Raw genomic sequence first — 22,053 nt, 5'->3', positions numbered from 1 at the left:
TGGGCCTCCCCTGTGAGGGGCGAGGGGGCGAGGGGGCTGGCTCCTCATCCCTGCGGCTCCTTCCAGCTCTGGGGACAGGCGAGGGCAGAGGTTCAGATTTCGCCCTTTCCTGCTGGGTGGCCTTGGACGAGTCCCCTTACCTCTCTGAGCCCCCTGTTGCAGTCACGGCACCTGGCCCTCTGTGGATGGTGAGAGCTCAGCAGTTGTCAGCCAGCAGTGTCCCTGGGTGCCGTGGCTGTGGTTCCTGACTGGGCTGCCTGGAGGGCTGTCCAGGTGCCTCCAGCTGAGAAGCCAGCCATTGCGGAGAAGTTGTCAAGATAAACTGGACAGTGTTCGTTCTTTTGAAGTTAGATCCATCTCTCTCTCTCTCTCTCTTTTTTTTTTCTTTCTGATGTGGAAAAGACCTTCCCGTTATTCATAATCACCAAAACTTAAGCAACAAAAATGCTCTTGAGTTGGAGTGGATGACACAGTGTGGTTCAGGTCCACAAAAGACGCGGAGGCCTTAAGTGCTACTACAAAGTGAAAGAAGCCAGCCTGAGAAGGCTTCCTACTGTCTGAGTCCGACGCTGTGACTTTCTGGGAAAGGCAAAACTATGGAGACAGGAAAAGAACCGTGGTTGCCAGGGGTTGGGGGAAGGAGGGATGACTGGGTGGAGCGCGGAGGATTTTTAGGTCTGTGAAACGACCCTGTGTGACGCAGCGATGGTGGATACAGGTCATCACCTTTGTCTGGAATCACAGGGTGGCAGCACAAGGAGTGGTGACGTATCGATATTGGCCCATCAGCTGTAACTAGTGCACCGCACTCAGGTGTGTCTGGACTTGCGTTCAATTTTTCTGTAAACCTAAAGCTATGAAGTCTAATCTTTAAAACAAAAATAAACTAAACCTTCCCAGGATGAACGGATGAAGGAGAGCAGAAGGAGCAGTGCTGGTGTGAAGTTGGCCGGGTGGGTGCGACCTAGGATGCTGGTTGATGTTGTCTCTTGAGCCTGGTCCTCTCCCAGCCTTTGGGGACCCCCTGCCCCCACCGTGGAGGTGGGCACACCTGGGTGGCTCCCTGGTCTGAGGCCAGCTGCGCCTGAATCCCCTCCCCTCTGTGTGGCAGAAGGATGAATGTGGGGCCCGTATTTGCTGGTCTTCACTGCGTCTCGACCCCTCCCGGCCTTAGGGTAGCTTCGTGGCTGGTGACCTGCTCTCAGCGCGGGAATGGCCGTCATCTACACGCGATGCTCATGGCCTCTCGGGTCACTTCCCTGCCTCCAGTCTGACATGTCTGGTGCCTTCTCAGGGAAGCTTGTCCCCTCTGTTCCCCCAAGAAGGCCACTGACCTGCTCCTTGGGCCCCCTTTCTGGCTTTCCCCACCAATCTGCTAAATACTTGGGCCAGGCCGCTACCAGGCCAGCGTCCTCTGTGAGCAGAGCTTTGCCCCAGTGCCCGGGTTTGGATCCTGGCCCCCACAAGGCACGAGTCCTGAGGCTTAGTTTCCACAACTGGAAAAACACGCATAACATTACTCTTGTGAGAATTTTCTCATGAAAGTCTGTCTCTGCATCCCTCTGCAAAAATTTTAATCTTTACCAAGTTGATGTGCCCATAGTTTAAGATGTCAATTAGTGCTAAAAACAATAGCGTTTAGAACAAAACCCGCTCCCCCTACTGCTTCCCAGAACTACGGCTTTAAACTCCTTCAGCTGTGTCTTCAGAGACTTAACTCCAAGTTCCTGCATCTGTGTGCTAGCTGCTGTCTTGGTTTACGGTCACTTTTAGCTGCTACGTACTGACTTCCTGCTGTGATAGGTGAAGATTCTCAGTCTTCTACAACCATCTTCTCTTCCCTTCCTTAACCATCCCAGCATGGCTCTGTCAGTTCTGTTAAATCCATAGTTCTCATTGTTAAAAGCCTGGAGTCCTGCTTCCTGCTGAGGCAGGCAGCCCACTGACTCTGACACACTTGTGTATCGACACGTTTCACATGCAGCTTGAGTTACTCATTGCTTCGTTTTTTCAAAGGCATAGTTTTCTTTAAAACTGCTGAATTCTTTGCCCACCTTCTGAATGCTCCGTAAAATACCTCTCCGTGCAGCGTTTTGCTGAAACATCCACCAGGTTCTCTACATGTATACAGTATATACATGTTTTTTAATATTTGTATATTTTCCTTCAGTGTTCGCTGGAAGTTAGATACAGTTGACCCTTTTTAAAAAATTTTTTTTTGGCTGTGTTGGGTCTTCGTTGCTGCGCACAAGGTTTCCCTAGTTGCAGAGAGCGGGGGCTACTCTTCGTTGCAGTGCACGGACTTTAGGTGCACAGGCTTCAGTAGTTGTGGCTCGCGGGCTTAATAGCTGTGGTTCACGGGCTCTAGAGCTCAGGCTCAATAGTTGTGGTGCACGGGCTTAGTTGCTCCGCGGCATGTGGAATCTTCCTGGCCCAGGGATAGGACCCGTGTCCCCTGTATTGGCAGGCAGATTCTTAACGACTGCGCCACCAGGGAAGCCTACAGTTGACCCTTGAACAGTGTCAGGATTAGGGGTTCTGACCCTCCACACATTTGAAAATCTACGTATAATTTATAGCCAGCCCTGAGTAGGTACGGTTCTGCTGTATCTGCAGTTCTGCACCTGTGGGTTCAGCCACACGTCATGTAGTACTATAGTATTTACTATGGAAAAAAACCCATGTGTAAGTGGACCCTCACAGTTGAAACCCATGGTATTTTTGTGTACGCGTGTATAAAATCACTCCCCGCTGCTTCCTGGAAGTTCCCTTTGCCACCTCATGTTTGTTGGAGCCCCCCATGTCTTTCCTCTCCTGTGATTTACTCCCTCGTTTTGGTGGAGTACATCCTGCAGTAGCTTCCTGAAAGAATGCATGGAAGATAGTTTTTGTGGCTTAACGACTCAATAAATTGCTTGTATATGTAATTCTAGATCAAAAGTCATTTTTGTTCAGAATTTGGGTGGGGGCTATTTCCCACTGAAGTCTAGGTCTCGGTGTTGCTGTCTAGAGGTCTCATGCCATGCTGAGTCTCAGTCCTTTGTGTGAAGTCTGTCTTTCTTCTCTGGAAGCATTTGGGATCTTTGCTTACTGAAGTTCTAAGTTTCATGTGACTTTGTTTTCTTGTTGTTTTTTTTAATTTTTATTTTTTAATTTAATTTATTTATTGGCTGTGTTGGGTCTTCGTTGCTGCACACGGGCTTTCTCTAGTTGCAGCTAGTGGGGGCTACTCTTCATTGTGGTGCATGGGCTCCTCATTGCGGTGGCTTCTCTTGTTGCAGAGCACAGGCTCTAGGCGCATGGGCTTCAATAGTTGCGGCACAGGGGCTCAGTAGTTGCGGCACAGGGGCTCAATAGTTTTGGCGCACGGGCTTAGTTGCTCCGTGGCATGTGGGATATTCCCAGCCCAGGGATAGAACCCACGTCCCCTGCATTGGCAGGCGGATTCTTAACCACTGCGCCGCCAGGGAAGCCCCTCACGTGACTTTGTATGAGAATCTTTCCTTTGTCGTGCAGGGTGTCTGTGAGCCCCTTCAGCCTGGATGCTCACATCTTTCAGTTCTGGGACACTTTCCCATTTTGAGTCTTTGGTAATTTTCCTTCCTTGCTTTCTGGAGCTCATAATATATAGATTTGGGGCCTTCCGATGACTCACGGTTGACTCTAATTTTCTTCTCACTGTTTCCCACTACTTTGCCCACCTCTTTTTGTTCTAGTTTCTGAAAGGCTTCCTTGACTTTATCTTCCAACTCACTTATCAAAATTTTTATTTTAGCCATCATACTTTTAACTTCCAGGAGCTCTTTTTCTCTGTTTTTCTTCTTTTTTATTGCCTTTGATTCTCATTTTGGGGGTGCAGTATCTTATCTCTATGAGGATTTAATGTTTGACATCTCTGATTGTCTTCCACACCCTGCATTTTTCACGTTTCCCTCCAATTTTTTCCACATTTATTTATATGTTTTGGTCTCTCCTCTTGGAGGCTTTCTCCAAGTGTCTGATGACCCTGGGCTGTTCACTTATTGAAGTAAGGTACCAAAAAGCTGACCGAGAGTTCTCTGCAGACTACACTGCTAGCCTGACCCAGTTCCTGCAGAGGACTCCCCTCTCCTACCTGGGTGTAGGAATTCCAGTTGCCAGCACCTGGGTGTGCCGGGGAAGCGGGAGGGTCTCTGTTCAGAAGAGGACTTCCTCTTAAAAGTCCCTGGTCTGATCCCACGCCTCCCCCCACGCTCCTCACCTGCCTGGTGTCCCCTGGGGCGTGGTTTTCTGGTTCTGTTTTTCCAGAAACGTTTACGTGACACAGGAGGGGAGACGTCTTCTTTTTAACTGGTTGTTGTGTTTTTGGCACGTGGGTTTCTGTTGCTTCTCTGGGCTTGTTCTCCTAACTTTTACTTCTTATGTAGTTGTGTCACCTGCCTAGAGACTGAGAGCCCTGCACTGGTTTGCCAGGGCTGCTGTAACAATGTCACAGGTGGGGGCAGAGCCTAACCAATGGCTACTTACTGTCTTGCGGCCCTGGAGGCTGGGTTGCGCTCTCCTGAGGCCGGTCTCCTCGGCCTGCAGACGGCCGGCCTCTCGCTGCCTCCACACGTGGTCGTCCCTCTGAGCGCACCCCTGGTGCCACCGCCTCTCACAGGAGCACCAGTCATACTGGATCACGTGCCCCCGATGGCCTCATTGTTTTTATTGTGGTAAAATACACATAAAGCTTATCATACTGTTTTTAAGTATGTGGCTTATTGGTATTAAACATATTTATAACGTTGTGCAGCCACCACCACTGTCCACCTCCAGAAAGCCTTTCATCTAGTAAAACTGAACCTCTCTGCACCCATTAAACAAGAACTCCCCAGCCCCCCAGCACCCACCGTTGTGCTTTCTGCCTGATGGTTAACCACTCCACGTATCGCACGTGTAGACTCACACAGTATCTGTCTTTTTATGACTGACATCTCACTCAGCGTGAGGTCCTCAGGTTTCTCCAGGTTGGAGCCCCTGTCAGAACCTCGTGCCTGTTTAAAGCTGAGCAAGGCTGCATCGTGTGGACGCCCCCGTCCGGCTTACCCGTCATCTGTCGACGGGCACTTGGGTTGCTTCCATTCCTTGGCTGTTGTGAGTAACGCTGCTTAAACGTGGGTGTACAAGCACCTCCTTGAGACCCTGCTTTCAGTTCATACGGTGCCTGCCCGCAAGTAGGATTGTTGGATCAAGTGATGATTCTGTGGTTAACGTTTTGAGGAACCACCGTACTGTCTTTCCACAGTAGCTACACCATTGTACATTCCCACCAACAGTGCCCAAGCTGCGAGTTTCTCTACATCTTCACCGATACTTGTTTGGGGGTTTTTTTGATAGCCCTCCGAATAGGAGTGAGGCGGTACTCTGTGGTCCTGATGTGCGTTTCCCGAATGATGAGTGATGCTGGGCGTCCTTTCGTGTGCCTTGCCTTGGGAACCTCATCATCTCTTTAAAGACCCCACCTCCAAAGAGGGTTACATTCTAAAGTACTGGGGGTAAGACTTCAACATGCACATTTGGGGGGGACACAGTTCATCCCGCAGCATGTTCCAGTAAGCATAACTACTCAGAGCCCAGCTAAAACACTTTTTAAAATGATGTGATCTGGTGCTGGTGACTGGGAAGGAAATGGTCACTCTTATGTAGTCTTTGAGGAGGCCAATTTATCAAAAATCTTTTTTAAAAAAATATTCCTTTTGACCGAGCAGTTTCATTCTAGGAAATCATCCTAAGAGTATAACTTAGCATCGTGTACAAAGCTGAGCTGTCAGAACGGAGGCCTGACAGATACCCCACAGCGCAGGGTGGCTTGTATCTGTGTGGCTGTGGAACATTCGTGTGCCAGGATGGCTGCAGCCATTATTAACGATGGAGAAAAGGTGGAAAGTGGTCCAGGGTGTGCTGTAAAGGAAGATTCCAGGACCTAGCACATCCGCCTGTGCTGTGATGCTGCTGCCCATGGGCTGGGCCATCTTGGACTAGTTCCCGCACCTCCTGGTCCTCCTTCCCCACATCTGGAACAGCTGGGGATGCTGACAGGAAGAATCACCTGGGGGCTGTGACAGGTACACGTACCCGGTCCTCTCTGGCCATCCTGCTTCAGTAGGTCAGAGATGGGTCCTGGGAAAGTGCTTTTTCCTTGAATATATACACACACACAAAAACACAACTGCTGACGTCTTATCTTCAGGGACGTTGGGATTCTGGGCCCAGCTCTCGGGCTGTGAAATTGCTGTGGTGACCATTTAAACTCTGGACGAAGTGTACTTGGCCATTTGTTTGCAGAAACGCTGGGAAAACCACTTCCTGGTCAGACCTTGAAGCAGGAGGTGCCGTTCAGCTGCTCTGTGTGTCCTCACCTGGTTGTGTGGCTGCTTCTGCCCAGCATCGGGGGCCTTGGCCGGCACTGAGTGCTGGGGACGGGGGGGACCTCTGTGCGTCACCCTCCCAGCCCCCGCCTCACGCCAGGCACGGAGGCTGCTGCAGGTAGGGCAGAAAGGCGGGCCACAGGCGTTCTGTCCAGCCGCGGACAGAGCCTGGAGCCTTGCAGGTGCCGCCCGTCACCCCGTGGGGAGGTGGGTTCAACACGGGCTCTCACGCCAAGTGTGACCGGCACCCGGACCTGAATGCTGCAGGGGGTCCCGGGGACAGGGGTCTGCTCTGGGCATCTCGGGCTCGAAGCTGTCAGGTGACAGGCGGGCTCAAGGAAGGAAGCTCTCCGCTGGCCGAGGGGCGCAGGGTGGAGTTGGCTTTTGGACCTGGACCCAGAGGTGTCCTGAACCAGACAGTGCAGGTGTCCACTGTGTGCCCGGAGTGAGGATCTTGGCGGCCCTCCACATGGGTCCCCGAGGACAGTGTTGGCCTTACCGGGGAGCCCATCAGGAATGCAGAGACTCCGGCCGTGCCTGCCCGGGGGCTGGGTCAGGGTTTCAGGGGGTGTTGACTGGCCCTGTGATCAGGGACACTGCCCCTGCCCAGCCTGAGCCCTGCTGTTGGTCACGTCTCATTTTCTCTTCCCTGCAAGCCTGGGTCAGTCCAGTCGGCGTCTTACAGGCCTCATTTAGGGAGGTCGGTTTCCTCGCCTGAGGCCCACTCAGGTCTCCTGATCCTGGGTTCCGGGTGATGGGGACAGAGGGGCTGTCCCTCATCTTCATGGAGATGGGCAGGTGAGGTGGCAGTGGAGGCGGCGGAGTCCCTGAGAGGGTCACCTGCGTGCGACTCCGCCCTCTCAAGTCACTTACAAAGGAGCAGGGGTGCCCGCTCGACGATCCATCTGCATCTGAGTGTCTCCCTGAGAGGGGCGACCTTGGGTCGGGGTGCAGACAGGAAGTTGCCCCTGCCCTGGGGGCTGCACTGGCCCAGACAGACCCCATAGCACCGCAAGGGCAGCCCCTGTCCGGGCCATGTGTGGCCCTCTCTTTGTGCTGGGCTGGCTTCTGTCTTTCCACATACAAGCTGCTTGGGGTGTAAAACACAACAGTGGGTTTAGTCTTTTGCTAACAACCAGCCAGATTCAATGGGACCACCAATGGGGAATCAGGGCCTTGAATTCAACCCTTTGTCTGCTGGCCCCAAACAAGAAAGAAAGAAGGGAATGACTTCCCTGGTGGCACAGTGGTTAAGAATCCACTTGCAAATGCAGAGGACACGGATTTGATCCCTTGTCTGGGAAGATCCCGCATGCCATGGAGCAACGTAGCCCGTGCACCACAACTACTGAGCCCACATGCCGCAACTACTGAAGCCCTTGAGGCTCTTAGAGCCTGTTCTCTGCAGCAATAGAAGCCACCACGATGAGAAGCCCACGCACCACAGTGAAGACCAGCTCCCGCTCGCTGCAACTCGAGGAAGCCCGCATGCAGCAATGAAGACCCAACGCAGCCAATAAATAAGAAAGAGAGGGGTGGAGGAAGGACTCTGGCCCAGTGGAGGCCGGCCTGGAGCCTCCCTTTGGGAGAAGCCGTGTCCTCGCTGAGGGCCTGCGTTCTCTCTCCTCATCTGTGCTGGCCCTTTGCTGTCGAGCAGCAGGGCCCAGCTGCCCTGGCAAGTCACAGCAGAGCTGATCGGGAGCGTATTTCTGTAATATTGAAATCCATTTTTCTTACCGATGTCAGCTATAAAATCAGAAGTATGTTCCGACTGGGAGCAAAAGTGCAAGTACAATAAAACTGCAAGCTGCAAGCAAGGAAGGCTCAGCTGCCCCTGTCATGCCATGTGCAGGAGGCCATGCCAGCTGCTTTATGTGCCTGGGCGGTGGCTACAGTTATCACCCCCATTTCACAGGTGGATAAACTAAGATCTGAGAGGTGGAGTGAGGCCCCCCAGGTCGTGGGTAAGTGGAAAGGCCTGGCTCTGGCCCCGGGGTGGCAGCTGGCCTGGCAGGGCCCTGGCGGCCACAGGAGTTTGTTTCAGAGCCCCGTGCCCCTCACTCCGCTCTCAAACTGCCTAGAACTTGACCAGCTCATCTTCTGTCTCTCTGGGAGTTTGAAATGATACATTTCTCAGTGTGCTCCCATTCTTTTTCCTGTACCAATCCTTAACCTTCTTGTTTTCTATAAGTGACCTGAAATTCGTGTGACACACAACTGGCCCTTTTAAACGGAGTCATTCACAACGTTGTGCAACCGCCACCTCCGTCTAATTGCAGACCGTCTCCATCACCCCAAAAGGAAACCCCGACCCCACTAGCTGTCGCTCCCGGTCCCCCTCCCCCAGCCCCTGGAAGCTGCCAACCTGCTTTCTGTCTCCGTGGGTCTGTCTGCTGAGGACGTGGAGCAATGTGTGTATTTTAAAGCAGGGGCTGGCTGTGCAGCTCCTCTTTCTCACCGTTCGCTCTTGCCTGGGCACACCCTGTGTGCACATTTCTGCCCCTCTCCAGCCTCTGCTGATCTGTCCAGGGACCTCTGGAGTCACGGAAATCAGGAATAATATGCCAAGCAGTTCTTTTCACTGATGTGGAAACAGACACAGAGGCTGTCCTGGTCACTCAGCTCTGCAGGGGGACGGTTGTGTGGCTCGTGGAAGGCCAGGGTGGCAGGACCCAGGAGCTCAGAGTGGGAGGGAGGGCCCACACCCCCACCTGGGGCCCTTGCTCTGCCCACTCTGTCACTCAGAGAAAGCCGATATCTCCGTTTATACAGCAGACTCTGCGTCCACATCTGGCAGAGGGAACAGTGCTCTCCAGCCTGTAGGGACGTGGTATGGATTCCATGGTCGGGTGTGGGGGGCCTGCTTCCCGACACCTCCCCGTGCTCACCCTTTTTTCTGAGGCAGGGAATGTGGGCCCTCATTTCCTCAGAGGTGGGGTTGGCCCGCACCTCGCAGGATGCCAGCTGTGGCTCGAGCCTGGCTCCCTCGGAACAAGATGGGCAGGCACTCACTGGGCGCGGAGCCCAGTGCGGGGAGGACTGCGAGCCCTGGGTTTGAATCCTGCCCCTTTGGCTTCCTGGCCCCTCTCTGAGCCGGTTTCCTCACCTGCAAGGTCAAGTGCTGTTTATCCCTGAGGTTCTGATGACAGTGGTGAGTAGCAGTCACCATTAACCGAGTGTGAGCAACCTTCCAGCGCTTTACATGGACTACTGTGTTTAATCAGCACAGCCGCCTTCCCCGTTTTACAGATGAGGAAACTGAGGCACCGAGAGTTAGGTAGGTGTTTCCAAGGTCACAGATCCAGGAAGAGCAAAGCTGGGATTCAAACCCAAGCCTGTCCCGCTCCTAACTCCATCCTGCATACCCATACCCCTGGCCTCCACCAGGCTGTGTGCAGAGCTCCTGTGCGTCCTTAGCTATAAGCCCCGCCTGCCTCAAGGGGATGTAGGGGTGCCGGCGGGGAGGTGGGCTGAGTCTCTTCATGTAGGAGCATCCTCAGCTTTGGCGGGGGAGGGGCAGGGGGCCTGCCAGGGAAACCCAGGGTGACATCTTGGGGGGGTCCCAGCTAGGGCATCTGGATTCATTCAGCAAATAAACACATGGGACACCCAGTTAAACTTGAATTTCAGATCATCAATCTGATATTTCTAGCATAAGTATGTTCCATGTAATATTCTCTAAAAATTGTCATCCATGTGAAATTCAGATTGCACTGGACGTGCTGTGTTTTGTCTGACAACCCTGTCCCCGGCCCACAAGCAGAAGTGGCCGTATGCCGGGGGCGAGCGGTCCCTGCGACAGCAGCCCACTCTCGGCTTGCACTGGCCACAGGGAGACCACTGTCCAGGCAGACAGGTCTGGCCTTAAAGGGCCAGCTTCCCGCAGGCCACCCACCCCAGGCAGGGGAGGGGCCGTCCAGGACAGAGAGCCTAGTCCAGGGTCCTTCTCACCACCCTGGTGCAAGCCCTGGGTCTCCGCCCCAGCATAGGCAGCTGCTGCCTGAGGAAGGAAGAGATCTTGGGGCGGGGGTGGGAGGAGGGAAGAGGCTGGGGAGCCCAGCCCTGCTGAGTGGCATTTAACTTGCATAACTACCTGTGGTATGAGAGATTTAGACCTATCCTACGCAAGTCACACAGCCAGTAAGCAGAGCGAGAATGTGAGACCGGTGCTGCTCATTTTATTTTATTATGATAAGATTTATAGATAACATGAAACTTGCCACTTTAACCATTTTTCAGTGCACAGTTCAGTGGCATTAGTCACACTCATAATGTCATACAACCATCACCTCTATTTTCAAGACTTTTCCGTCACCCCAGACAGAAGCTCCACACCCATTAGGCAACAATTCCCTGCTCCCCTCCCCCGGCCCCGGCCCCGGCCCCAGCCCCGGCCCCGGCATCTACTTTCCGTCTGTCTGAGTTTGACTCCTAGGTAGCTTGTACAAGTGAAATCAAACAGTCTGCGTCCTTTTGTGACTGGCTTATTTCACCTAGTGTAGTGTCCTCAAGGCTCATCCACGTTGCAGAAGTTGCGGGACTGCCTTCCTTTTGAAGGCTGGATGTTGTCACATTGTTGGGATGGAGCACGTTGTCTCTGGCTGTTGTGAATCATGCGGCTGTGCACATGGGTGTACAAGTGTCTGAGTCTCCACTTTGGATTCTTTTGGAGATATCAGGTCTGCCGGTTTTCATGCTGTAAGGTGTCCTTGCTGAGTGGTCTTCCCAACTGTTCTTGGATGCCTCCAGCAATGGGGAACTCACTACCTTCCAAGGCAGCCTTTTTGGTACCCAGTTTGTAGCCTGGATCTACGTCCTTGTAGCTGCCCCTCATGCGCCCCACGAGCCCTGTTTGGAACTGCTCACCCAGGATGTGCCCTCTTCTTTTCCACGCCCTTCCCTGTCTTCCCGGGGTCGGGCCTTCTGCTCACGTGCCTGGGGAGCTCTGCAGTTCACTCCTGACTGCGTCGGACTCTTGCGCCTCCTTTCCCCCTCCCCGACCTCTAGGAGAGAGAGAACAGAATTCAGCCGTGGGAAGCAGGAGGGCAGGGTCTTTAAAAACGGCCATCGGTGATAGGAATCGTAAAGCCACCCGTGGCCAGACAGTCTGTCTGCCTCGAGGCGGACCTCGCCGTGTTGCCCCAAGACGGGGTGAACGGCGGCGGCTGGGCCCCCGGCACGTGCGCTCACCCTCTCCTTTGTCTCCGCAGGGACCTACCAGGGCCAGTGGGTCGGCGGCGTGCGCCAGGGCTACGGCGTGCGGCAGAGTGTCCCGTACGGCATGGCGGCGGTCATCCGCTCGCCCCTGAGGACCTCCATCAACTCCCTGCGCAGCGAGCACACCAACGGCGCCGCGCTGCACCCCGACGCCGCCCCCGCCGTGGCCGGCAGCCCGGCCGTGTCCCGGGGGGGCTTCGTGCTGGTGGCGCACAGTGACTCCGAGATCCTCAAGAGCAAGAAGAAGGGGCTGTTCCGGCGCTCGCTGCTGAGCGGGCTGAAGCTGCGCAAGTCGGAGTCCAAGAGCAGCCTGGCCAGCCAGCGCAGCAAGCAGAGCTCTTTCCGCAGCGAGGCGGGCATGAGCACCGTCAGCTCCGCGGGCAGCGACGTCCACTCCACCATCAGCCTGGGCGAGGGCGAGGCCGAGCTGTCGGCCATCGAGGACGACGTCGACGCCACCACCACCGAGACCTACGTGGGCGAGTGGAAGAGCGACAAGCGCTCTGGCTTCGGCGTGAGCCAGCGCTCGGACGGGCTCAAGTACGAGGGCGAGTGGGCCGGCAACCGGCGGCACGGCTACGGCTGCATGACCTTCCCCGACGGCACCAAGGAGGAGGGCAAGTACAAGCAGAACGTCCTCGTGAGCGGCAAGCGCAAGAACCTCATCCCGCTGCGCGCCAGCAAGATCCGCGAGAAGGTGGACCGGGCCGTGGAGGCGGCCGAGCGGGCGGCCACCATCGCCAAGCAGAAGGCGGAGATCGCGGCCTCCAGGTAGGCGGGCGAGGGGTGCTTCTGGGTCGCGGGGCCTGGGTCGGTCAGTCGTGCTGCCTGGTTCGAGGCCTTCGCTGGTGTTTCTCAAGCTGTGCCCTGTGGAACCCCGGGGTTCCTCAGAGATGCTCAGAGGCGGAGCTAGGAGATGGTTGACCTGAGGAGGCTCTGGGTCTTACAACTTCCTTTCAAATGGAGAAAAGCTCCCTTCCTCTTATTTAGTTGTTTTACATGCTGGTGTTTAAAGTAAAACGGTGATGGATAAAGATGGTGGCCGTTCTGCTTGCTGATACGCATAGGACAGCTGCTGGCTGAGGGAAAGATGTGATCCCCCATGGCCGCACTCCCAGATGGGCATGCAGTGCCCAGTGCTGCAGGGGCGTGGGAGCAGGGTGGAAGCTGACCTGGCCACCCCAGCCCGAGGCCCAGATTCTCCATGGGCCCTGGAGGTGGACAGACCGGCTGTGGGCACCGGCCTGGGGGCTCATGCGCGACCTGGTGCTGCAGGCCCATAGCTGTTCCGAATGGAATGCAGGACTTACTGCGTTCAGGGTTCATGGGGCCACCAGGCCCTAAGCAGTGGGTCCAGAGTTGACCATTGGTGGGCGCCGTGTTGGATGTTGAGGTGTCTTGGTGTTGGTACAGGGGTGGGGGCTTCAGATCTGGAAGAAGGGGGCCCTGGGTCTCCCTGGGAAGCGCAGAGTCAAGTGTGTGAGCCTGGGTCTGTTCTGCTTGGCTGTGGGTGGCCAGCCGCAGGTTGAAGGAAGCTGCCCTGTTGCAAGACACGGCCCCCGGCGGCCGTGCTCCTGGGTGCTCAGGGAATGCTTCCTGACTTGAGTTCACGGAGAGCTTCCCGCCGCTGTCCACTTTCCCAGGTCAGGGTAGGGCCCTCGGGTCCGCCCTGAGAGCCGTGGGGCCTCGGTCGGGGATCTGGGCTGCTTTAAATGCCCCAGGCTGCCCCGGCAGGAGGTGTCTAGGGGGACAGACGCTGAGTCTTTCTGGATGATTTTGTATTCCCGGCCAGGGGCAGGCCTGGAGTTACTCCAGGGAGGCTCCCAGCTCAGTTACGGCTCAGGCCTTCCCAACCTTGTCAGTCATGAAACTAGCTCATTTGGTTCTGGTTTCCAGGGACCTTCGATCCGCACTGAAAGAACAAAAACGGGGGCTGCGGATTGTTGGCCGGATATCTGTGGCCCCCATCTGAGGTCTTGGAGATGAAACGCATTCCAAGAAGCCAAAGGGAAAATGGAATTACTGCTCTGAATGTCGGGGTCCCACACTGCCCTGTTCACCCCTTCCTACTCCCCCCGGAAGAGTTCAGGCACGCAATACATAGCAGCATTATGACGACTCATCTGCTATTTTTGATCAGGTTTGGTTCCATAGTTACTTTTTCTGTTGGAAGTGAGACTCGTGCTCCGTACGGAAAAGGCAGGGAGCAGCCTGAGGGCGGGTCTCATGCCACCCAGAGACCCCAGCTGGCACTGGCCGTATTCCCTTTCTTCCAGTAGTTCATCTGTGTGGTACCTTTTGCGTTTGGTGTCTCATTGACCTTAGTGGACATGAGGCGCTTTACAGGGCAGGGGCTGGGGTCATCAGACCCTGGGGCGCTTATGAGGCAGAGACACAAGGATTTCATGGACAGTCTTCCCCAGAATTTTTTCTTTAATTTTTATTTGTTTGTATTGGCTGCATTGGGTCTTCGTTGCTGCATGCGGGCTTTCTGTAGTTCTGGCAAGCAGGGTCTGCTTGTCATTGAAGTGCGCAGGCTTCTCATTGGGGTGGCTTCTCTCGTTGCGGAGTGCCGGCTCTAGATGTGTGGGCTTCAGTAGTTGCAGCACATGGGCTCATTAGTTGTGGCTCACGGACTCTAGAGCGCAGGCTCAGTAGTTGTGGTGTGTGGGCTTAGTTGCTCCGCAGCATGTGGGATCTTCCCAGACCGGGGATCGAACCTGTGTCCCCTGCATTGGCAGGCGGATTCTTAACCGCTGCGCCACCAGGGGAGTCCCTCTTCCCCAGAACTGACTTTAAAGTCCAACAACCAGCCGACCTTCTTGGGACTGAGGACATGGGACGCATCCCATAGAAACTGGGGGTGCTGGTCTCCATGAAGGAGTCTGTGGAGGTGGGGGTGGGCACGGAGCTCAGAGCCGGCTCCCCGAGGAGCCCCGCCTGGGGCAGGCGTCCCATCTCTCACCTGTGAGATGGGAGTGGCAGCTCCCTGCCCGCTGCAAAGGCCTGGGAACTTCCGTGACGGCGGCTCCGTGCGTCGGGTGCTGGCCCCCGAGATGCCCAGCCTGGCCCATCCCCGCCGAGCAGCCTGGGCAGACGCTTGCTCGCCCCCGCTGGACCGGGTTCCCTGTGGAAGGACGGGATGGAGTGCGTGCAGCGGGCTCAGTGTGTGGGGCCTGGTGTGTGCTGTTGTCACCCTCCTCGGCGTCCCCAGAGCCTGGCCGGCCCCTCCCTTCCTGCCCTGGCCTGCAGGGAGGTGGGTGTGAATTCACGTCCATGGTGTCATCCCAGCCTTGCGGCTTCGTGGAGCCCTCGGAAGTCGGAGGGGACAGTGTCCTCGGTCACCACGACAGGGGTGAGGACCAGCCTCCATTCCAGGCTGCAGCAAGAGCTGTGCTTCCTGCGTTTTCTCAATGGGTTTAGATTTGAAGGAAAAAAAAAAAAAAGGATGCGAGGCGGCCGTCCTGGAGAGGGAAGCCGGCGGATGCAGGCGGGTCAGTGCCCCGGGAGCCCCGAGGCCCACCCACCACTGGAGCATGAAAGCAGCCGCGGTGGCCACGTGGGGCTGCAGAGTGTCTGGCCCCAGGCGGGCTGCGGTCACTGTCACAGCCGGGATCCGGCCGGGCAGCTGGGCGCAGTCGCTGAGCTGAGTCAGGAATGGTTTGGTGTGTCCTCATCACCGTGCCCAGGACCTTCCCCAGAGGGCAGCTGCTGTGAGGACCGGGACACGGCTTTCCTGGAAAATGGGGGGGGGAGGGGGGTGGCACGGAGCTTGCGATCTGAGAGGGGGCCTGTTACCTCTTTCAGGGAAGACTGCGCCCACAGCTTCTAAGGACCAGGGCCTGGCCCCACTGCTAGGATGGGGAGCGGGGGCTCCTCCTCAGGGCCGGGGCTGCAGCCCAGTTCTCAGCATCCCTCCCCACCCACCCACCCACATGCGCTGGGATCTCCTGGGGGCAGACACAGGCCCACCCAGAGATGCTGAGCTCCTTGCCAGGGATCCCAGCAGGGCTTCAGAGCCCTTTCAGAGCTCTCCACGTAACTCTCAGGTGCCCTCAGGACGTGTGTAAAATGCAGATGGCCGGTCCCACCCCCGGAGCTTCTGCCTCAGTGGATCTGGGTGGGGCCTGAGAACCTGCATTCCTGAGGAGCCCCCGGGATGCTGGTGCCACTGGTCCACTGCTCTTGTGTCTCCCAGGAGGCCCCGGGGGAGGAGGCGGGTCTGCGACCAAGGCGGGAGGTGGGGGAGGTTCCTGCACCATCAGGGTCCAAGTGGGAGCTGGGGCCCAGGGGAGAGTGTGCCGGGCGGGGCTGTCTGGGCGAGGCGGATGGGGTCAGAGGCCCTGCTGTCCCCCGGCTCCAGCTTGTCCTCGGCAACACCACGTCTGCACAGGAGCTGGTTTTGGATGGAAGGATGAATAACTGCTGAGGCCCCGCCCCCTCTCCGTGTCAGGGGCCCTTTGGTTCTGGGGCCTGGAGGCGTGGCCGGGGCTACCGCGGGGCAGGGGACGGCTGGGCGAGGCGCCCCGGGAGCGGGGCAGCCACTACGCTGTCCTTCCCGGGAGCTGAGGGTCCCCTCTTGTTGCCTGGTGCCCGCAGAGTCTCCAGCGCATCGGGAGGCGCGTCCTCTGGGGCCCAGCGAGGCAGCATCTTCTGGCAAAGTTCACGGGAGAGAACTGCGAGTTACTGTGGGTTGAGTCTGTCTTGGGGCTGGGCCTGACCTCCCCCAGACGTGGACCAGTCCTGATCCTGGCACTCTGTGTGGCCTCGTGGGTCCCTCTGATCTCAAGAGAGGCAGCTGTGAGCGGTGGTGTGACGCGAGATCTTAGTTCCCTGCCCAGGAATTGAACCCGGGTAGCCTGGATGAAAACCCGGAATCCTAGCGACCAGACCCCCTGCCTCTTGCCCCCAGGGAAAAATGCATTTCTCACTGAGGCAAACACTGTAAACACAGGTACAAAGTTTATTATTAGAGACAGAGCACAACACCACATGGGAGAGCTCACAGAGAAACAGTTTGTTTCGGTAAGACAGAAGCAAGGCAGAGATGCATGCCGCCCGTAGAGAAAGAAAGGGTGTGGGCGTCCCCCGTAACGAGGAGGAGCCAGAAAAAAGGCGATTAAGTCATTTCTGTAGAGCCGTTCCTCCGGATCTTTGTTTACCTTTGGCCAGTTATCTGGTTTCTTTTCCCTCACCTGACCTGCCCTAGGGCCCTCCCCACCACGCGCGTGCGCAGTTGTTTTCCAAAATGGATTCCCGCCCAGAGGCCTACGGGGCGGCCTTAGCGTCACATTATGTGGTGGTGCCCCCTCCTTTTTGAGCCCCAAAGAGCCTTTCTGAGCACGTGCAATGTCTCCCCTGCCCCAAGGATGGGAAACACATGACTTTTTTTTTTTTTTATAAATTTATTTATTTATTTATTTTATTGGCTGTGTTGGGTCTTTTTTGCTGTGCACAGGCTTTCTTTTTAGTTGCGGTGAGTGGGGGCTACTCTTTTTTGTTGTTGTTGTTATGTAAAACCATTTGTTTAATTTTAAATCAAATCACTTTCACAACAGTGAAAATTAGTGACTGGTCAAGTGGTGGGATCTTCCTGGAGCAGGGATCGAACTCATGTCTGCTGCATTGGCAGGAGGATTCTTTACCACTGGGCCACCAGGGAAGTCCTGGGGCTACTCTTCATTGTGGTGCGCAGGCTTCTCATTGCCGTGGCCTCTCTTGTTGGGGAGCACAGGCTCTAGGCACGTGAGCTTCAGTAGTTGCAGCACATGGGCTCAATAGTTGTGGCTCACGGGCTCTAAAGCGCAGGCTCAATAGTTGTGGCGCACAGGCTTCGTTGCTCCGCGGCGTGTGGGATCTTCCTGGACCAGGGATTGAACCCGTGTCCCCTGCACTGGCAGGAGGATTCTTAACCACGGCGCCACCAGGGAAGCCCAATACATGACGTCTTGATCCTTTACTCAAAGAAGGTTTAGCCCCTCTCTGTCCCTGCCGTGACTGTTATCTGAAGGTGTCCACAGGAGGCAAAGCCTGGCTATTTACCCTGTTTCTGTTGTTACTTCTGGCTCGTTGTACGTGTCCAGCCAGAAGCCTATCTTTTTCTCACCCCGAGAAATGTAAGTAGGAGGCCCGTTGTAAAGGCCTAACCTGGAGCCCCTCTATCTCCTGCCTCACCCCAGCTCCACAGGTAGGGGGAGGACAGGTACGTCCCCCCTGCCCTCGGGGCCTGCGCTGTGGGGATTACGTGACAGGGACCAGGTTTGCCCCTGAAACTGCCCTTTCAGAGGGGGAGCGGCTGGACGGCGGGACAGGTGCTTATGTCCCTGCCCCCGCTTCTTGGCCTGGTGCCCTCTGGCACTACACCCGCACCCTGGGGCTGGGGGCCAGTTCCGCTTCCTGGGCGTGACCACGGTGCCTGTGGGTGAGTGGGGGGGAGGTGTGGCGGGGCTGTTCCACAGTCCCCCGCTTCCCGCGGGGCAGCCCCAGGTTGCTGGGGCGCGGGGGCAGGAGGAGGGGTGGCTGGACCACCCGCTCCTGTGCGTCGGGGCTGCTGGGTGGTCAGGGCGGCCGACTGGGCCGTGCGCGCTGGCCATGGGCGGACGCCCCTGTCTTGTGACGCTTTGCTGAGTGAGCAGAATCCTGGGCCCCTGGCGCTGGGAGGGACCTTGAAGAGGACACGATCTTGGCCCCTGGGCAGCCGTTCCTCCCTCCCGGCAGGCATGGCTGATTGATGGCTGCGCTCAGAATCCTCACGCCAGGCAGGCTGGCCCTGCTGTAGGACGGGGGTCATCCTGGCCGGCGCGGTGGGAGAGTGGACCCCGCAGACGGCGCAGCTGAGAGCCAGGCCCCTGTGCCAGCAGGGCAGCGCCCGGGTCTCAGAGCCAGGCATTGGCCCAGGCAGGACAAGAACTCACATCCTGGGCGCTGCCTACTGCCCTGCTCCTGCTCTCAGCCCCTTCAGGCCTGGACCAGATTCTGGGGACCCCAACTGTGAATAGCGGGGTGCTGGCTGGCTTCCTTGGAGCGCTCTCCAAGTACGGCCCTCCGCCGGGACAGACGGGGTTTGGTGTATAAAACCTCCGGTGAGGCCTGCTCTGGGAGGGGCTTCCAAATCCCTAGTCGCTTTTTTTTTTCCCCCATTATTCCACATAAATTTATTGAATGTCAGAAACTACCTGAAGCATTAAATACAAAAATAAGTAAGACATGATTCCAGCCATTTAGGGAACTTGCAGTTACAAGTTGAATGTTTATATTAGCAAATATTCTGCTGGCTTTAAGAGGGTCTGGTCTTGGTTTTAAAAAAAGAAAAGGAAAAAAGGAAAAGGATGTCATTCTGTTTCTTATTGTAATGTTGCTGTGCCCAGTCACGTTTTTCATGCCCGATCCTGAGTTGGCCTCTGTCTGGGCCTCAGCGCGGCCTGTTTGCTGTGAGCTTTCTGCTGTGGCTTCTCTGCTCCCCTGAGTTCACCAGGCCGTCCCCAGAGCCCTGGGTGCAGGGGGACAGTGCACAAGCACCCGTGTGGGCCCAGATGGGGAGGGTGGATTACCTGCCGGGAGAGTGCCTGGAGCTCTCCAACTGGGGCATCTTTCCATCTTAAAGGAAACAAAATATTTAAGGGGGAGGGGTGGTGGTGGTGTCTTGTCTTAAAATATATACCTGTCATTCCTTGTTAACATGTAAGAGTAGTATATCCGTGTAGAACTGTTACAGCAACAGGCAGACTGGCATCAGGTAACCACGTCCCGCAGTGACTGTCCATCTCCTTGGAGGGAATCATGGTTTTTTCAACACATGTGCAGATAAGTGTATCACACGGATATGATTCCTGGTTACAGTGAAGGAATTGAACTCTCGACTTGTTTCGTAGCTTGTTTTCCTCCCCGCCCCCCACACTTTTCTCCAGGACTCTTTCCATGTCAGGTATGTTTCCTCAGCAGCGGCATCCTATCCCACGGTGCGGAGGCACCCTAGTGGGCCAGCTCTTACTCTGTTCACAGATGTTTCGGACGCATCCCATCTTGCAGTCTTACAAACTAGTCTGCAAAGACTGGCCCTGTCTGCCCCCGCCCCCGCGAAGCTGCTGGCACGGGTCTTTCTCACCACGACCCCCTAGAGCAGGTGTGGCCGAGTGACATGTGCATTTAAAGTTTGTAGACGCTGCTGCCACGTCATCACCTGGCAAAAGGCTGCACCCGTTTACCCTGGCTGGGAGGGAGGGCTGCAGGAGGAGGCGGTGGGGCGGCCTTGAGTGACGGCTGTGTCATCGAGGGGTTTCTCCCTGCAGTAAGCCAATAACAGCCCCCCCAGAACGTCCACATCCTAATAATCCCGGTACCTGTGGATGTGTGACCTTCCGTGGCAAAGGGGACTTGGCGGATATGATTACATTAGGATCTTGAGCTGAAGGGATTATACAGGATTATCTGGGTGGGGGCCCCAGAGTCATCACAGGGTCCTTATTAGCGGGAGACAGGAGGTCAGAGTCAGAAGCTGTGACGATGGAAGTGGAGGTTGGGGTGATGTGGCCACGAGCCAGGGGGTGCAGGTACCTCCAGACGCTGGAAAAGGGGAGAACACAGATGCTCCCTGGAGCCTCCGGAGGGAACCAGCCCTGGGACACCTTGATTTCCGCCCGTAAGACAGACTCATTTTGGACTTCTGGCCCCCGGAACTATAAGGTAGTAAGTGTGTGGTGTCCTAAGCCGCTGGGTGCGTGGTGAATTGCTACAGCTCTGTAGGAAACCCACCCGCTCCTGGCTCTGGCCGAGGGTGGGGTCTGTCACCCGGTGTCCCCCTTCTAGAGGGGGCAAGCCCGTCCCCTTCTCGCCCCCACCAGGCAGCCTGCTCTGCAGCCGCTCTTCCAGGCCCTGCAGAGTCAGGCTCTCTGTGCAGGGGATGTGCGGCTTCCTGCCTCCGGGGGAGGGCCGGCCACACGCCAGGAGAGGCCTTCTGGTGGGCGACAGCCATCTGTTCTGGCTCTGGCCTCTCACCATTAAAAAAAAGAGAAGAAGAAGAAGAAGAAGGAGAGACTGGGGAGTGGGGTGCTAGGTCCTGAGAAATGCCTGCGTTGGGGGCCAGCCTGAGGGTTCCCTGGGGGTGAGAGGCTGCTGCCTCTGGGGCCACGTGTGCCCCAAACGCGGGCTTCTTCCTGGAGACCCAGGAACCCTCGACCTTGGGCCTGTGTCTTGCGTCTGTACGGTGCTTCCCGGGGCGTGGCAGGTGTCGGCACGGGTGCCACCTTCTGCCCACACCTCTGTCACCTCCAGTCCGCACGCGTGGGGTCGGGGATTCGGGCCGTCAGGTGGGATTAGGATCGCCGCCCGCCTTGCTCTGTGCCACTTGTCAGACAGGACGCACGGAGCCTCTGACTCACCCGCAGGCAGCTTTCCCACCTGGCATCAGGAAGGCACCTGGGGTGACCTGCCCTGGCCCCGGCCCGGGGTTCTGGGGCGCAGAGCAGCCCCAGGGCTGTGGGGCTGTTGAAACTGCCTTCTGCTAAACTCACCCCTTCACAGGAGAAGCTGCTGCGTCCTACCCGGCCCTGGAGAAAGGGGCTCCCAAACGGTGCCCTGTCCCCAGACGTGGTGAAGGCAGGGATTTTTCCTCTAAATCTAAACCCAGACTCTCCTGTTACAGCGGAGCCTGTTTCTTTCCCGTCCTTGAGGGAAATGGGAAATGACTTTGCTGTTAGTGCTGCAGCCTCAGGCAAGGTGCATAAACTCCCTGGGCCTTTGATTTCAACTCTGTGAAATGGGTTGAAGAGAGTGTGTGCCCAGCGGGGTCGTTGTGAGGAGGGACACGCCACCAGCAAGGATGGGACGCCTGGCTGCCTTTCCCGCGACGTGTGAGAGCAGGCGGGGGCGGGGAGGGTGTGTAGGGAGGACTCCCCTGCCCTGGACTCCTGGGCGGTCACGGAGCCTCCGTCTCCCCACCACAGGGAAGCGGCTCCCTAGGTGTGCGGACGGCCGTGTCCACACTGCTCAGATCTGAGGAGTTTAGTTTGAGTTTAAACTGAGGCGTTTCATCAAATTGGAGTTTACTTCCGTCCGGCCTGGAACGGGCAGGCACGTGTGCTAGGTTACACGTTTGTTCCTTATCCCCCATGCCCTTGGCCCCGTGACTGTGGTCCCTCCCACTGGGGGCTCGGCCGCGAGCTTTGTTTGGTCCGTGGGACCAGCCCGAGGGATGGAGTGCCAGTCCCAGGCTGAGGCCCTGGGAGGCTTGGTGTGTTCCTGCTCACCCGCCTTGTACTTCTGCCATCGCCATGACAACATGTCCTGAGAACCCTTATCCCTGGGGGTGAGGGACCCTTGGGAAGACCTGGATGTACCAGCAAGAATAAATGATGATTTTACGCCTCCTACTTTTTTGGGGGGGCTGGGGATTGTTAAACAGCGTCGTTTGGCATTGCTGACTACTGCAGCCTGCAGTGGGTGGTTCTGG

General features: G+C 56.5%; 1 protein-coding gene across 11 annotated transcripts in view; it reads left to right on the top strand.

Moving 5' to 3' along the window:
• The window catches only part of LOC130839296 (junctophilin-3), a 169,565-nt gene that overhangs the window by 108,910 nt on the left and 38,602 nt on the right, over window positions 1-22,053 (top strand). For all 11 annotated transcript variants that reach the window (XM_057713434.1, XM_057713431.1, XM_057713429.1 and 8 more), the window contains one exon: window positions 11,600-12,377. In XM_057713434.1, coding sequence (XP_057569417.1) covers window positions 11,671-12,377 — 707 coding nt within the window. In that variant the 5' untranslated portion in view covers window positions 11,600-11,670. The remainder of the gene's footprint in view (window positions 1-11,599; window positions 12,378-22,053) is intronic.

This window comes from Hippopotamus amphibius, chromosome 16 (assembly GCF_030028045.1).
Source record: "Hippopotamus amphibius kiboko isolate mHipAmp2 chromosome 16, mHipAmp2.hap2, whole genome shotgun sequence".
NCBI classification, from domain to species: domain Eukaryota; kingdom Metazoa; phylum Chordata; class Mammalia; order Artiodactyla; family Hippopotamidae; genus Hippopotamus; species Hippopotamus amphibius.
This window is presented reverse-complemented; position numbering and strand designations above follow the sequence as displayed.